The 17,367-nt window shown below is 42.0% G+C and overlaps 2 protein-coding genes across 7 annotated transcripts in view; one reads left to right on the top strand and one right to left on the bottom strand.

The window, feature by feature from the left end:
- zfand6 (zinc finger, AN1-type domain 6) overlaps nucleotides 1-7,991 on the bottom strand; it is a 21,017-nt gene extending 13,026 nt beyond the window's left edge. For 2 of the 6 annotated variants that reach the window (XM_071380993.1, XM_071380995.1), the window contains exon 1: nucleotides 7,714-7,991. Coding sequence is in view for 2 of the 6 variants with exons in the window: in XM_071380992.1 (XP_071237093.1) it covers nucleotides 6,853-6,908 (56 nt within the window). In the remaining 4 variants the exon portion in view is untranslated. Of the gene's footprint in view, nucleotides 1-6,838; nucleotides 6,980-7,713 lie in introns of those variants that run through there. The other 4 variants (XM_071380992.1, XM_071380996.1, XM_071380991.1 and 1 more) reach the window with 4 other exon arrangements.
- On the top strand, nucleotides 7,937-17,367 carry mthfs (5,10-methenyltetrahydrofolate synthetase (5-formyltetrahydrofolate cyclo-ligase)). Its single transcript, XM_071380998.1, has 3 exons — nucleotides 7,937-8,316; nucleotides 9,620-9,890; nucleotides 15,614-17,367. Exons 1-3 carry the CDS (start codon nucleotides 8,206-8,208, stop codon nucleotides 15,838-15,840), a joined length of 609 nt encoding a protein of 202 aa, XP_071237099.1. The 5' UTR covers nucleotides 7,937-8,205; the 3' UTR covers nucleotides 15,841-17,367.

Here is a 17,367-nt window from a genome sequence, read left to right as displayed (position 1 = left end):
GACACTAACTACAGGTCAAATACAGCCTAGAGACAGAGACTAGAGAGCATAGAGACTAACTACAGGTCAAATACAGCCTAGAGACAGAGAGACTAGAGAGCAGAGACACTAACTACAGGTCAAATACAGCCGAGAGACAGAGAGACTAGAGAGCATAGAGACTAACTACAGGTCAAATACAGCCTAGAGACAGAGAGACTAGAGAGCAGAGACACTAACTACAGGTCAAATACAGCCTAGAGACAGAGACTAGAGAGCATAGAGACTAACTACAGGTCAAATACAGCCTAGAGAGCATAGAGACTAACTACAGGTCAAATACAGCCTAGAGACAGAGAGACTAGAGAGCAGAGAGACTAACTACAGGTCAAATACAGCCTAGAGACAGAGAGACTAGAGAGCATAGAGACTAACTACAGGTCAAATACAGCCTAGAGAGCAGAGAGACTAGAGAACAGAGAGACTAACTACAGGTCAAATACAGCCTAGAGACAGAGACTAGAGAGCATAGAGACTAACTACAGGTCAAATACAGCCTAGAGACAGAGACTAGAGAGCATAGAGACTAACTACAGGTCAAATACAGCCTAGAGACAGAGAGACTAGAGAGCAGAGACTAACTACAGGTCAAATACAGCCTAGAGACAGAGACTAGAGAGCAGAGAGACTAACTACAGGTCAAATACAGCCTAGAGACAGAGAGACTAGAGAGCATAGAGACTAACTACAGGTCAAATACAGCCTAGAGACAGAGAGACTAGAGAGCATAGAGACTAACTACAGGTCAAATACAGCCTAAAGACAGAGACTAGAGAGCATAGAGACTAACTACAGGTCAAATACAGCCTAGAGAGCAGAGAGACTAACTACAGGTCAAATACAGCCTAGAGACAGAGAGACTACCCTATACCACCCTCCATACCACTGCTGGCTTGCTTCTGAAGCTAAGCAGGGTTGGTCCTGGTCAGTCCCTGGATGGGAGACCAGGTGCTGCTGGAAGTGGTGTTGGAGGGCCAGTAGGAGGCACTCTTTCCTCTGGTCTAAACAAAGATCCCAATGCCCCAGGGCAGTGATTGGGGACACTGCTCTGTGTAGGGTGCCGTCTTTCGGATGGGACGTTAAACGGGTGTCCTGACTCTCTGAGGTCATTAAAGATCCCATGGCACTTATCGTAAGAGTAGGGGTGTTAACCCCGGTGTCCTGGCTAAATTCCCAATCTGGCCCTCAACCATCACGGTCACCTAATAATCCCCAGTTTACAATTGGCTCATTCATCCCCCTCCTCTCCCCTGTAACTATTCCCCAGGTCGTTGCTGCAAATGAGAACATGTTCTCAGTCAACTTACCTGGTAAAATAACGGTAAAATAAATAATAAAATAAAGACTAGAGAGCAGAGAGACTAACTACAGGTCAAATACAGCCTCGAGACAGAGCATAGAGACTAACTACAGGTCAAATACAGCCTAGAGACAGAGAGACTAGAGAGCATAGAGACTAACTACAGGTCAAATACAGCCTAGAGACAGAGACTAGAGAGCATAGAGACTAACTACAGGTCAAATACAGCCTCGGCGTAGGCTAACAACTGTTGATTTACAGCTCACCTTTTTTGTTATACACTAGGCCAGGGTTCCCCAACTGGCAGCCCGCAGTTCAATTTATTTGCACCCCCACCCACCAGGTTTTCTGAGCAAGAAAAGGGACATAAAAGACTAAAACACCAGCAAATCAGCTCTAAATTAATTTGAGATCTTTTCCAAAGAATTTCCACACATAATAAAGAGATATGTAATCATACACAAATGTAATCAAGGTTTGAAATGACTATTTTAGTCAAATGATATTGGTTTGGGCTTCTTGCAGTCAATTTGCACGTTTACAGTAATTATGTTCTGGCCCCTGACCATCTGCCTGCTGCTGAATCTAGTTGATGATCCCTGCACTGGGCTACATAATTGGGACTAATACATTCTATGCGGCCTCATTTTCTGTACGGGGAACAGCATTAGGCCTAATTCGATACAGGCTACTGCTCCATAGCCAAGTTGATAGCCTACACTCTTTGTAACACTTAGGCTACTATGTCAAAACATCAAAGAAGCCACAGAAATGAAAACTCTGCTAATGTGGCATAAGCTACATAAGGATGCATCCCAAATGACATTATATTAGGCCCTGCTCAAAAGTAGTGCACTATATTTTTATGTATTTAACTAGGCAAGTCAGTTAAAAACAAATTCTTATTTACAATGATATCCTACACCGACCAAACCCGGGCAACGCTGGACCAGTTGTGTGCCGCCCTATGGGACTTCCAATCACTGCCGGTTGTGATACAGCCTGGAATCAAATCAGTGTCGGTAGTGACGCCTCTAGCACCGAGATGCAGTGCCTTAGACCGCTGCACCACTCGGGAGCCCAAATATAGGGAATAGGGTGCCATTTGGGACGTAGTCTAAACTAAGCCTGGATATGGTAACACTGATCTGGGTAGTAGTGATGTAATGGTGCATCTGCTGGGTTGGACATCTGGTGTATGGTTTAGTACACTGCCATTTCCTCCATGGGAGACAGGATAGGGAGGGCTGCTTCACTACCCTGAGAATGCATAGGAAAATATACAGAAAGCATAACAAGTTTAAGAGAGCGTGGACGTGTGACGCCAAAGTGTCGTAGTACGGAGAAGACATCATTTGACTTCACCATCCTAATTCTATCTTTTACATAAACAGAGTGATTTGACAGAGAGAGAGACCGAGAGAGAGAGCGAGAGAGAGCATAATCCAGTGGTAATCTCAGGGACTGTCTTTAATCAGGGTGGATAGCAACCACTCACAGAGGGGCTGAAATACCAAGATTACCATGGTGAAAAGAAAGCGAGCGATACAACAGCAGGTTAACTCAATGAAGATCATGCTAACAGTGAGCTGAGATTCACGCTCTTTCTATTGTTACAGCCTGAAACCATAGACCGCCTATAGGCTCTCCTTTTGCTCAGGTCCTGTGCCACGTTCAGGATTTGTGCCGTGCCTGTGTTATTTTTCTCCTTTGATCTGAAATAGCCTACTGATGGAAGAGACATGCAGAGGTCCTAAGTAAGCATTCCGTTGGACGGTGTATACCATGTGTATCCTGTATATACACGACTAATACAACTTATCCAGGGCCCATATTTATGAAGTGTCTGATCTAGGATCAGATCCTGCCTGTCCAGAATAATTTGATTCATTATGATCTGAAATGCTAAACTGATCCTAGATCAACACTCCTACTTTGAGACACTTGATAAATACAGGCTTCGATCTCAGGTTCCGCAGATCAGCACCATTCTATTCTGTCCTTCTCAATATTACTGTAATTAAAGTCCCTCCTCGCTCCCCTTCCTTACACCAATCATTGCCCCATTTCTCTACCCCTGCCCCCTTGATGCCAATCTCCAGATTAATTACAGTAAGATTTCATGATGGCCTCCTCTAGTCTAGATTATGTTATGTAATCTGCCATTTAAAATCTACAATAATAACAATCCCACACAAACACACACACGTGAGAGAGAAACTCTCACACACACACACACACACACACACACACACGTCATCAATGCATATAGACCGAAATCAGATCAAGCTCGAGTAGGCTACGTGGAAGCGATAAGAAGTGGTGACTTCACACACAGCAAGCTACTTTCTCAGGTTGAACATAGAAACGATGTGAACTGTCTTTACAGCAGACCAATGAGGGATGCTCCAGTCCAAAACAATGGCACCATAGTTTTCCCTACATAGCCTACGGGCCCTGGTCAAAAGTAGTGCACTATATAGAGAATAGGGTGCCATATAGGACTCACCCCTGGTGAGAGGTGAATGATTCAGAGAACACAACAAGCATTAGGCCTACCTGGAGCTGAAACTGTCTGGCATGCCATTGTTACGAAATACAGTAACTTGTCTTTAACGAACATGGTGAGGAACCCAATATGTAGACTAGCCTGAACATCTTCCCTAATTATACATCTTAGCTAACAGGTAAGAGACATAAGGCCCATCTAAATGCTAAAACATGTGTAGACCTACACATTCAGTTTAGCTGAAATCTAGAAAACAAACTTATGAACTAGAGGTCGACCGATTAATCGGAATGGCCGATTAATTAGGGCCGATTTCAAGTTTTCATAACAATCGGAAATCGGTAATTTTTGGACACCGATTTGGCCGTTTATTTGTTTTTTTTAACACCTTTATTTAACTAGGCAAGTCAGTTAAGAACACATTCTTATTTTCAATGATGGCCTAGGAACGGTGGGTTAACTGCCTCGTTCAGGGGCAGAACGACAGATTTTTACCATGTCAGCTCGGGGATTCAATCTAGTCCAACGCTCTAACCACCTGATTACATTGCACTCCACGAGGAGCCTGCCAGTTACGCGAATGCAGTAGAAGCCAAGGTAAGTTGCTAGCTAGCATTAAACTTATCTTATAAAAAACAATCAATCAATCATAATCACTAGTTAACTACACATGGTTGATGATATTACTAGTTTATCTAGCGAGTCCTGTGTTGCATATAATCGATGCGGTGCGTATCGTTGCTCCAATGTGTACCTAACCATAAACATCAATGCCTTTCTTAAAATCAATACACAGAAGTATATATTTTTTTAAACCTGCATATTTAGCTAAAAGAAATCCAGGTTAGCAGGCAATATTACCCAGGTGAAATTGTGTCACTTCTCTTGCGTTCATTGCACGCAGTCAGTGTATATGCAACAGTTTGGGCCGCCTAATTTGCCAGAATTTTACGTAATTATGACATAACATTGAAGGTTGTGCAATGTAACAGGAATATTTAGACTTATGGATGCCACCCGTTAGATAAAATACGGAACGGTTCCGTATTTCACTGAAAGAATAAACGTCTTGTTTTCGAGATGATAGTTTCCGGATTCGACCATATTAATGACCTAAGGCTCGTATTTCTGTGTTTTATTATGTTATAACTAAGTTTATGATTTGATAGAGCAGTCTGGCTGAGCGGTGGTAGGCAGCAGCAGGCTCGTGAGCATTCATTCAAACAGCACTTTCCTGCGTTTTGCCAGAAGCTCTTCGCTGTGCTTCAAGCCTATCAACTCCCGAGATTAGGCTGGTGAAACCGATGTGAAATGGCTAGCTAGTTAGAGCGAGTGACGTTTGAAACGCTATTAGCGCGCACCCCGCTGAGACTTGGAGTAGTTATTCCCCTTGCTCTGCATGGGTAACGCTGCTTCGAGGGTAGCTGTTGTCGTTGTGTTCCTGGTTCGAGCCCAGGTAGGAGCGAGGAGAGGAATGGAAGCTATACTGTTACACTGGCAATACTAAAGTGCCTATAATAACATCCAATAGTCAAAGGTAAATGAAATACAAATGGTATAGAGAGAAATAGTCCTATAATTCCTATAATAACTACAACCTAAAACTTCTTACCTGGGAATATTGAAGACTCATGTTAAAAGGACCCACCAGCTTTCATATGTTCTGAGCAAAGAACATAAACGTTAGCTTTCTTACATGGCACATATTGCACTTTTACTTTCTTCTCCAACACTTTGTTTTTGCATTATTTAAACCAAATTGAACATGTTTCAATATTTATTTGAGGCTAAATTGATTTTGATGTATTATATTAAGTTAAAATAAGTGTTCATTCAGTATTGTTGTAATTGTCATTATTACAAATAAATAAATCGGCCGATTAATCGGTATCAGCGTTTTTGGTACTCCAATAATCGGTATCGGAGTTGAAAAATCATAATCAGTAGACCTCTATTATGAACTCCAGCTGAAGCCTTGTTGCACACATCACAGCAGAGGCTAAGGACAGTGTTATGTCATTGGCCTAGTTGTGCAACCACAGTGAATCAGTTCAACAAAGACTGACACACAGTCACACATGACTATAGGCTACATGCTGACTCTCACACAGATAGGCCGATACCTTCACCTTGGCTGTGGAAAGAACTCTCCTCTACTACCAAGGATGTCATCTGAGGGTATCGGTCAGGGACTTGTCATTGTCAACTGATTCCATTTATCTCAAATGGCATAATGTGGTTTGTGGGAACCAATATAACTAAATAACTGTTCTTATAGCCTGGGGTAATAGCCTACTAGTGTTGTTTGAATAGGCCAACACTATCCAAGTCACAGGAACCCATTGCCATAGGCTAGCCTACATCCACATGACATCACAGGTGTTAGCCTACATTACGATTTGACATTGGCTTTGTTTATTTAGCTAGTGAGCTATCATTTAACTGAACAGCTGTCTTGCTACAGATACAGCAACACTAGGTCTCTAGTAGTAGATGGACCTAGCAGCAACAGAGGAAGTATGGTTCCTCCATCGGGACTCAAAATAGTCCAATATAAGTTCTGAGATGCAACAAAGCGAAGGGCATTGTACTCTACCATCATAAAAGCTATTTGATTGTCCTAACCAAGCACATTAGCTACAATATCAAACTGGGAAAATAAATGCTGCCATCAACTACACAACATTATCCAAACATATAATCAGACAATGAAAACTTGCAACAATGAACCTAGTGAGGAGCTCTTACAGTAACTTGCAGTGAGTGTAGTAAATTGCGGTTCAAATCACATGGAACTGTGTGAAAAAGGTTGTTGTAAATCCCCAGCCTAGCCTGTATTATCGTTTTACTGCCTGTCTCAACAGTGCCCAGTATTGTTCAGATAAGTGCATCATTGTAACAGGCAACTTAGGCAGAGACAAATAACGTTGGTTGAGAATAAACCTGAAATGGGTGTCCATCACAATCATGTAACTTTGTATTGGACCAACCTCAAGAAACGTACCAATTTCCCTCTCTCCTACTCCTCTCTTTCTCCGTCTCTACACCAGCATAGTACATCCGATATCATACGCAGAATGATCCCACAACGTAACGTACTCAACTGACTACACATAATCCATGGTCATTGGCTGTTTGTTTAGTAAACCACGCCCATATATTTTATCGTCTTGCACAAATTAAACGTCAATCATTTACAGCCTTTTAAAAACACAGCTGGTTGGACAGGGTATGTGAAGTATACACCCCCCCCCATACAATAGTGACAGAAAACAAGTATAATAACAAATTGTCACTGACAAAGTATTGTAACCAGCCATAACGTAAATGTAATGTTAGCGACCTCTTAATTAGCTGCCATTTATCAGTGTAACGTTAAGCAAACGTTATCTACTGTACGTCTAAGAAGTTGCCGACGTCAACATAATTATGTAGTTAACTGCCTATACATCTCGTCTCCACTGACTTATTATAGTTAAAATCCTAATTTAAAAACAGGGCATGTAACATTGTTTTTTTTAAGGTAGCTAGCTAACGTTAGCTAACATCAAGTGTTAAAGTTTTGTGCAGGCTAGCCGTCCTTGGATAAGTGGACACTAACCTAGTTTTCAAGGACCTAGGTCATACACTGTATGATACAGTTACAGTAGCTAACGACGTTAACTAGCTAGCTAACGTAGTAGCACTGGCAGGATAGTATATCGTATATATAGTCACACTAACGTTAGTTAGATAACTTAGCTGTACCAGAACATTAGATGCTGTAGTTAAATAAAGATCCAAAGCATCATTAAAAGTTAGTGCGATATCTACTGGCTACCCAGACCTATCAGTAGCTAGCTTGTTTAAACTGACGTTGCCTTACCTTCTGTTTAACGTTACGTTTCTACTCTTAAGTAGCTAGCCCACGATAACTTTCTTGGACTTCGGAAAAGACTAGCTAGGTAAGAAAAACGAACGATATCTAACAACCACGATTGTAGGTTTGCTAACTCTACGCGGTGTTGTTGGGTCGGTCTTTTCTCTCCTCTTCCCTACCCCCAACCAGACACTGTCTATTTGTTACTTTTTTCACTTCAACTCCGACTGTAAAATTGGTGGTGACGTCACAGACAATCCGACACACGTCACTGGGCTGTCAAATAATGCCAGTGGGGTAGTGTGATAGCCATATAGATGATAATTATGTTATTGCAGTCTGTTTAATGATTGATTGGCAAATCAATTACGTGGCTAGCTGAGTCCAATCCAAATGTAGAATTTGCTCATTTCAAGGCCAGCCTAACTTGCTGTCTTCCCTGAACTCACACACATTGCAACATTTTTATCTTTGGACACGAGTTTTACATTAGCCAGCATGGCCGCCTTGCGTGCAGCCAAACAAGCTATGAGGAGAGAAATAAAGAAACGAGTAGCTGCGTTGGACGATCAAGAGAAACTTCGCCAGTCTCGAGTCATTTCGCAAAAGGTAACTGCAGTGAGATATAAACAATCATGTAACAAAAAACTGGGTATCACATTTACAATGTGCTAGTGCATTTTTATTTTTTTACAACGCTACAAGCTCATTTTGTGTATGCATGTGTCCTGTCGTCATCGTCGCGTGGCCAATAGAGTTCACCAGTTTGTAGTCCTAAAAACCGGAAATCTGTTTCGTTCAGCCATTTCAATGGGAAATTGAATGCGTGAAAAAATGGGGTTCTGGGATAAATGTCGAAAATAAGATCTGAGATTAACACAGGTTTATGGTGCTTTCAAGACAAATGGGAACTTGGGAAAAAGAGGGCAAATCACGACGTCAGTGATCTTCATTTCGGAAATTCGGAGCTCAGAAAGATGCCAGAGTTTTGGACTTGGAATTCCCAGTTGACCTTTCAAAAAACAATCCAGTCAGAGTTAGTTTTTTTTTCTCACTCAGAAGTCTAAGATTTCCGAGTTCCCAGTTAATTTGAATGTTGCATTAGGATATCTGGTATGTTTTGCTCTATGAGATAATATCAGTCAGTTAACATGACCTTTATGAATTATGAAGCCTTTTATGTGCTTTTTCAGATAATTGTTTTGAAAATCACAAAGTAATGTTAGCTGATGGAGATGATCTCAAAGAACAAACATTTAAGATCTCCTAAGCCTGTGTATACCACATACCTAATTTTTGGCGTTTATCCCAAAAATGCCATTAATTTCCCCACAGGCTTTGTACAACGGTTCCCTGGTGCCTGTGGTTAAAAATGTCCTAAAACGACCAATGGTGCCCCCTTATGGTGGATCCCCCCCATCAGCACCTGGTAACCCGGTGTGTGGCTAGACAGCCTGTGGAGCCAAAGCCTGATTTAGTGTGAACCAGGGTAGAGTTGGTGCCTCCAAAAACATGCCATTACTATTGTTCTCTATAGCTACTTTTGTGTTTAGTATTGTCAATACCTGCAAGCAGAAGACACCTAGCCATGAATGCTTTCAATTATATGTAACTTGTCTTTTACTAACAGATAGACGATATTGCTTTTTAAAATAATCAAATAACTCAAACAATTTGTTTGTCAGATGTCTCCAGTTGGTTACCTCCTAGAGTGTTAAACTGGCAGTACCTTAATGCTGTAATCATATAATTACCAGTCTAACACCTCATACCTAATTACTTTCATAAAACCTAACAGGACATTTTGAATGGTTAATTTACATGCATTATTTGATGTAATTTGCTCCGTAAATGACAGGGAAATAGAAAAACTATGCCTACACTAACCCGTTTATACTCTCCTCTCAACCAGCTCTTCAAGCACCCCAAGTATGCTAGCTGTGAGCGCATCGCTGTGTTCCTCAGCATGCACGACGAGGTGAGAACAGAGGAGATAATTCAGGGCTTGTTTAAGCACGGTAAGACCTGCTTTATGCCCAAGTACTTGACCCAGGGCACCAGTAACCACATGGACATGGTGAAGCTCACCAGCATGGAGGATATGATGTCACTGCCTCTGACTTCTTGGAACATCAGACAGCCTGCCGCCGACGACAACACCAGAGAGGAGGCCTTGGAGACAGGTTAGTGTTAGTCTACACACACACACACAAGCTTTTTGCCCTGCTGCTGCAAGAAAAAATAAAGAAAAAAACACTGAAAAAATCACAAAGAAGAAGATATTGGAGTCCGTCCACTTTGTGTGAGAACCTATTCTATTTTTCTGTGATCTCTATATTGGTTTTACACAACAACCAAATATCCTTTATATCCTACCGAGTCAGGTAAGCGTGATGGTACCTTCTTTCAGTACGCACATAGGGCCACACACATGCACAGAGCTTAGTTTTCGTGATTCATTTTTTACTTTTTGGGGAGTAAAAATGTATTCCCAATCAAAATCCTCTTTTCCCTAACCCATAACCTTTAACCTAACTCAAACCCAAATGCCTAACCTAAACCTAACTCCTAAACCTAACCCTTAAGCGTAAAATAAAATGTTAACAAATTCAGGACATGAAAAAAGTCCTGACTGTTTTCCTACCTTGTCAGGACATTCCAGTGACTTGTCAGGACAGTGGTCAGGACAGTGTGGACCTGATAAGGTTGAAAACATTTACAGAGACAGACGGACGACCGACCGACCGACCGACCGACCGTACGATCCTCACAGTGTGTGTTGACACATTGTACTTTAGTTTGCCTGTTGTATATTACCATCTGTGTGTATCATAACACACTTATTACCTATTTGTTTGAATTACCTAAATCCTGGCACGGCCTTGCAATGTTCGTCTTTCTTCCCTTATACACAGTTAATCTTTGTTCCCCTATGGGTCCTGTTCAGAAGTAGTGCACTATTTAGGGGAAAGGGTGCCATTTGGGATGCATTCACAGTCTCCAACCATGTCACCATGTTAGTGTCAGATCAAAGTTCCTGTTTTGGTTTCCTCCACAAGATGGTGGTATAGCACCATCATCAAGACTGATCAAAATGGTCGTCTCCTGCAATAACAATCTTACGTCTGCCCACACACCTGTCATGTGACACTTAATCGAAATACTATGGAAGGGGATGGATGGAATTGCCCCAACACTGATCCAAGGTCATTTACCCCCTAAAGGTTAATCATTGGGTAGGGGGAGGATAAACTGATCCTAGATCTGGTAACATCTACCCTGAGCACCAAATAAGCACTGTGAATCATTGGTGAAGTTGCATAATTCATAATTGCATAATTGTAATCAACTCTGCTGCTGCTGTATAATAAGAAAGATCATATTGATAATGGTTATTAGCATTGTAATCTCTTGGATGGTGAATACTTATTTTTTGCACTGTCAACCTCAACTATTTTAATCCAGACCGTCACAGTTTTAATCATTAGATAGGATATGAAATACCGACGCCTGGGGAGGAAATGTGTTTGTTGTCTCTGAGTCTATTTGAGCTGTGCAAATGTCATCATGACTTCTGGAACCAAACTGGTCATAACCACGCTCCTTCATTGTGTAACAGTATAGCTTCCGTCCCTCTCCTCGCCCCTACCTGGGCTCGAACCAGGGACTCTCTGCACACATCGACAACAGCCACCCCATCGTTACCCATCGCTCCACAAAAGCAGAGCAAGGGAAACAACTACTTCAAGGTTTCAGAGCGAGACCGCATATGCATATGTATGCGCGCTAATAGCATATGTATGAATTCACTCCTGTCTGGCAATAACCTGTGTCAATTCTAAATATCGCCCTAACTCACCTCATGCACTCTACTCGCCAGCTCAAGTAACCAGGTTCACTTGTAACCAGGTTCACTTGTAACCAGGTTCACTTGTAACCAGGTTCACTTCTTTTGGCGTTGGTGACTATAGAAAGTCTACACTCCCTTTAACTTTTTTCACATTTTGTTGCGTTCCAAAGTGGGATAAAAATTGATTTAATTTTTCTTTTTTGTCAACGATCTTCACAAAATACTCATGTCAAAGTGGAAGAAAAAAGTCAATAAAAAAAAAAAGATGAATGAAAATAAAACCCTAATATACCTTGATTAGATAAGTATTCACCCCTCTGTGTCAATACATGTCAGAAACACATTTGGCAGAGATTTCAGCAGTCAGTGTTCTTGGGTAAGTCTCTAAGAGCTTTGCACACCTGTATTGTGCAATATTAGACCATTATTCTTTTGAAAATTCTTCAAGATCTGTCAAGGTGTTGGAGATCATGGCTAGACAGAAATGTTTCACGTCTTGCCATATATTTTCATGCAGAGTTTAAGTCAAAACTGTAACTTGGCCACAGGAACATTCACTGTGTTCTTGGTAAGCAACTCCAGTAGATTTGGCTTTGTGTTGTAGGTTATTGTCCTGTTGAAAGGTGAATTCCTCTCCCAGTGTCTGGTGTAAAGCAGACTGAAGCAGGTTTTCCTCTAGGATTTTACCTGCGCATAGCTCCATCCCGTTTCTTTTCATCCTGAAAAACTCCCCAGTCTTTGCCGATGTCAAGCATACCCATACCATGATGCAGCTACCACCATGCTTGAAAATAAGGAGGCAGTTACTCAGTGATGTGTTGTGTTGGATTTGTTATAAGGCTTTGCATTTATTTTCCTTGTTTTTTTTGCAGTATTACTTTAGTGCCTTGTTGCATACATATGCATGTATTCTGTATATTTGTATTCTTCTTTTCACTCTGTCATTTAGGTCATTATTGTGGAGTCACTACAATGTTGTTGATCCATCCTCAGTTTTCTCCCATCACAGCCATTGAACTCTAGCTGTTTTAAAATCACCAATGGCGTCATGGTGACATCCTTAAGCAGTTTCCTTCCTGTCCTGCAGCTCAGTTCAGAAGGATGACTGCATCATTGATGTGTCTGGGTGGTTTAATACATCATCCACAGCATCATTATTACCTTGACCAAGCTTAAAGATATATTCAATGTCTAATTTGTTATTGTTACCCATCTACCAATCACTGCCCTCCTTTATGAGGCTTTCGATAAAGCTCCCTGGTCTTTGTAGTTGAATCTGTGCTAGAAATGTAATACTTGACTGAGGGATCTTCCATATGTTGTATGTATGGGGGACAGAGGAAAGGGTAGTCATTAAAAATCATGTCAACCCCTGTTATTTCACACAGAGGGAGTCCTTATTTGATTTGTGAAGCCAAGTAACTAATTTAGGTTTGCCTAAACAAAGAGGGTGAATACTTTTGCAATGATTATTTTAGTTGTTTCATTTTTATTCATTTGTAAAAAACAAAAATATTTTCTATTCAACTTGACTTAAAAAAAAACCTGTTAAATCTATTTCAATCCCACTTAAAAACACAAGAAAATGTGAAAAAAGTTCCATGGGGTGTAGCCTTTCTATAGTCTCTATACCAACCAATCACGTCTTCAGTTTAGGGCTCCCTCTGACCGTGAACAGCTGGTTTGATGAATTTCTCTCGACTCTGACTCAGTCCTGCAGCCTTGAATACCTCTCATGAACCTATCATGGCTGTTGTCAAGGAAACTACAGATAGACCATAATGCAAAGCAAATTTAAATACATGAGAAGAGATGAAAAAAAAAATCTGTCTTGCCGTGCCACCAGATTTGCTTTGATTATCGTCATGGTTTTCACAAAGCAACAAGAAGAGCACCTTATTCCAAGTACCTTGAATATTCCCAGTAGCTGACAGAAGGGTTTAGACCATATTATTTCCCCCTCTTTTCATAACAGCAGATCCATCCTCATAACGAATGTCTCTTTGTCCTGGGGTGCATAGAAAGCAAAGGTCTGGAGGTGTGGTGTGTGTGTGTGTGTGTGTGTGTGGACAACACAACACAAATTGCTACCTGCCAGGATTGCCATCCTGCTGAGCATCTGAAACTTGTCTTCAAAGCATTTTCCTCTTGTTCAGATACTTACTTACATGTGGAGAGAGAGAGAGAACACGGCAGAGAGAGAGAGAGAACACGGCAGAGAGAGAGAGAGAACACGGCAGAGAGAGAGAGAGAACACGGCAGAGAGAGAGAGAGAACACGGCAGAGAGAGAGAGCGAGAGAACACGGCAGAGAGAGAGAGCGAGAGAACACGGCAGAGAGAGAGAGCGAGAGAACGCGGCAGAGAGAGAGAACACAGCTGAGAGCGAGAGAACGCGGCAGAGAGAGAGAACACAGCTGAGAGAGAACACGGCAGAGAGAGAGAGAACACGGCAGAGAGAGAGAGAGAACACGGCAGAGAGAGAGAGAGAACACGGCAGAGAGAGAGAGAGAGAACACGGCAGAGAGAGAGAGAGAACACGGCAGAGAGCGAGAGAGAACACGGCAGAGAGAGAGAGCGAGAGAACGCGGCAGAGAGAGAGAGCGAGAGAACGCGGCAGAGAGAGCGAGAGAACGCAGCTAAGAGAGGGAACACAGCTGAGAGAGAGAGAGAGAGAGAGAACACAGCAGAGAGAGAGAGAGAGAGAGAGGGCAATGGCATTTTGGCACAGCAGGAGTAGATGTCCTTCAGAAAGTGAATGATTTAACATTCATCTGAGATCTTTGTTATTGGCTAGGAATCGAAAGACGAGTAGATAAAAACAGAGACCTTTGATTGGGCTCTGTGTTATTTACACATTGTGTTTGTGAGCGTGCGTGTCAATAACTATCAGGGTTCGATTGTTAGCATTATATCCTTACTGCCATTTAAAGTAGATGATGTGATGCCAGATGAGTCATGTGAACAACAGTAGGCTACATGCAGCAATAATAGATGGATGTTACCATGCAGTCTGGAGGGCCGGAGAAGAGACCGAAGCAGTATGGCATCCCCAACCTGCTGCTGTTGTGAGGAACGGGTATGCATAATGTCCCTGCTTAATCTGCATAAATGATTCATGAATGTCATGGTTGCGTGACAACAGGAAGAGCTTTTGATATTAGAGTCTCAGGCTACACCGAGGAGAATGGAGTGAGAGGTTCACATCATCACCAGAAGCCTGGTGCCTCATTCAAAAAGTGCTGTTCTAGGATCAGGTCCACCCTTTCCATGTAATCTTGATCATTTTAATCTTAAAGGCAAAACTGATTCTAGATCAGCACTCCTACCCTGAGACGATTGATACATACTGATATCAGATGTTCTAAGAAACATTCTGTGAATCATCTCATCTGTTATTTCTTTGGCTTGTCAGCGAGCACTTGATGCTATGGTTACACCAGGATGTTGTGAAATATTCATCCAAGGGCTTGTGAAGTCTTGCAGCGAACACCATCCATCTTTTGACTCTCAGAGAATCTGTAGCTTGTTGGGTCTGATGGACTTATAAAGAATTGATCATGCTGGAGACTACAACTGGCAATGCATGTTTTAGTTCTGGCATTTATTGAAGCAGGGCTGCAGTTCACTGCAGCAATAGCATTTTTAGCCACATTTATTTTGTAGGGTGGAGTGTATATCTGTTTTAAAAAGGATGAACAGCGTTGTTTTATAGCTTTGAGAAACTCCTTTCATGTTCTTGAACCAACCAATCCTTTCATAGTGTTGTACTTTGACCACCATACAGGGGTAAGGCAACTGTTTAACAAGATGTATTGTCATTCAGGTTGAAGATCAGACATCCTGTTTTAAACATGCATAGAGATGGCTAACTATAGACCTATATCACCACTGCTGTAAACCCTCTGACCCAGATAACAAGTATACATTGTGCTCACATAAGGGAGGTGGCATCTGGTCATTGGCATCAGCTCTCTGAAAGATAAATAAATAGTTGATAAGGTATTGTAGTAAGCCTCCTCCTCATTCATGTATTTCCATGTCTTCCTCCCATGCAGGAGGTCTTGACCTGATCTTGATGCCAGGCCTGGGATTTGACAGGAAGGGGAACCGGCTGGGCCGAGGGAAGGGCTTCTACGACACATACCTGGACCGCTGTATGAAGCACCCCAAGGGGAAGCCGTACACCATCGCTCTGGCCTTCAGGGAGCAGCTGTGTCAGGACATACCTGTGGGCGACAACGACGTGCTGATAGACGAGGTCCTGTATGATGTCCTGGACTAGTTAAAAGGCACATTTTCATATTTCTGAAGTAGATCTCTATTTGTGATGTAAATGAAATGTCCTAGAAGGGTTCAGACAATTTTTTTGTGATTTGGCTTGTTTTTGAGAAACTTACCCCAGCCGTGATACACTTCCTTGCTCGTTGTGCAGTAATCGGGCAACGCAAAAGACATGAACAAAACCCACTCAAATATGTTGTTTTAGAAACGGACTGTCACTATAGTGATGTAGGTCTTTAGATGTTGTACACACTAAATTGTTATCTAACGTTATCTTCCATTTTGTGCGTCTGGAGGCGTTTCTTCTAGCAGCTGTGCTGCGCGGGCTGTGTCCGTGTACTAAAGGGGCGCGCTCAACCTGCACAGCTGCAGGGGGGAAACAGTGCAAGTTGACCAAAATGGATTAGAATGTTGTGGATACATTTCGGAATGACACAATTTAACATGTACAACATCTTAAGACCTACATCACTATAGTGACAGTCCATTTCTAAAAGGACATATTTGGGTGTTTTTGGAGCTTTTGTTCATGTCTTTTATGTGCCCTGATACTGCACAACAAGCAATGAGGAAGTGTATCATGGCTGGGAGAAACGTATGAAAAACAAGACAAATCTCACACAACACGGTCTGGACCCTTCTAGAACATGCCATTTACACCAGAAACAGAGATCTAATTTAGAAATAGTAAAATTCTCCTTTAACTGTGATGGGAATAGTCAACTGGACTACAATGGTATGATGATGAAATCAGTGGAGGCTGAGGGGAGGACGGCTCATAATAATGGCTGGAATGGAGCAAATGGAATGGCATCAAACCATGTGTTTACATACCATTCCACTGACTCCGCTCCAGCCATTACCACAAGCCCGTCCACCCCAATGAAGGTGCCACCAACCTGTGGATGAAATTGTATTATACAGCACATTATATCATATTATGTGATCCCAGCTAACAGATATTGGTTCCCAAAACACTGTGGGAAAGTTATTTCAAACAACCAAAAGAGAACCTTTAGGGCTTGTTCTGTGCTAGCTGTGATGATATTGTTTGGTATGATGATATTCTCATAAGACATGAAGCTGTGAACTAGTCACCAAGACGGTGGTGGAGCTGAGCCTGCTGGCCCCATTCCAAACGGATCATTAGCCCCTACTCCAAGGTCTTTGTTTAAATACTGATCCAATCCATTTAAATCTTCTAGTGGGGGCATCAACAAGGGCCTAAGTAAGGCGCCGGGGTTCAGTTTGGACTTGGGACCTCTTAAGTGCTTGCTAAAGACCCCTAGTAATCATAATGGTCAAAGGAGTTGTCTTAGAATGTACCTGAATTGGTGAGGAATAAACTGTTCTCTACAGATGACACTTCTACCAGATGACTCTACCTTGTTTCCATTTCAAGATCCCTGTGATTTCAGTTATTAGATTTTTTAAAAACTGTTAACTTCCTGGTCTTCTATAATGAGATGATTATGCTGCCATCAGGGGACACAGGAAGTTGGGTTAGGAATAAAGACGGCTGAATGAA

This window comes from Salvelinus alpinus, chromosome 33 (genome assembly GCF_045679555.1).
Source record: "Salvelinus alpinus chromosome 33, SLU_Salpinus.1, whole genome shotgun sequence".
In the NCBI taxonomy this organism is placed as follows: Eukaryota; Metazoa; Chordata; class Actinopteri; order Salmoniformes; family Salmonidae; genus Salvelinus; species Salvelinus alpinus.
Note: the sequence above shows the minus strand (reverse complement) of the source record. Positions and strands in the feature narration are given on the sequence as shown.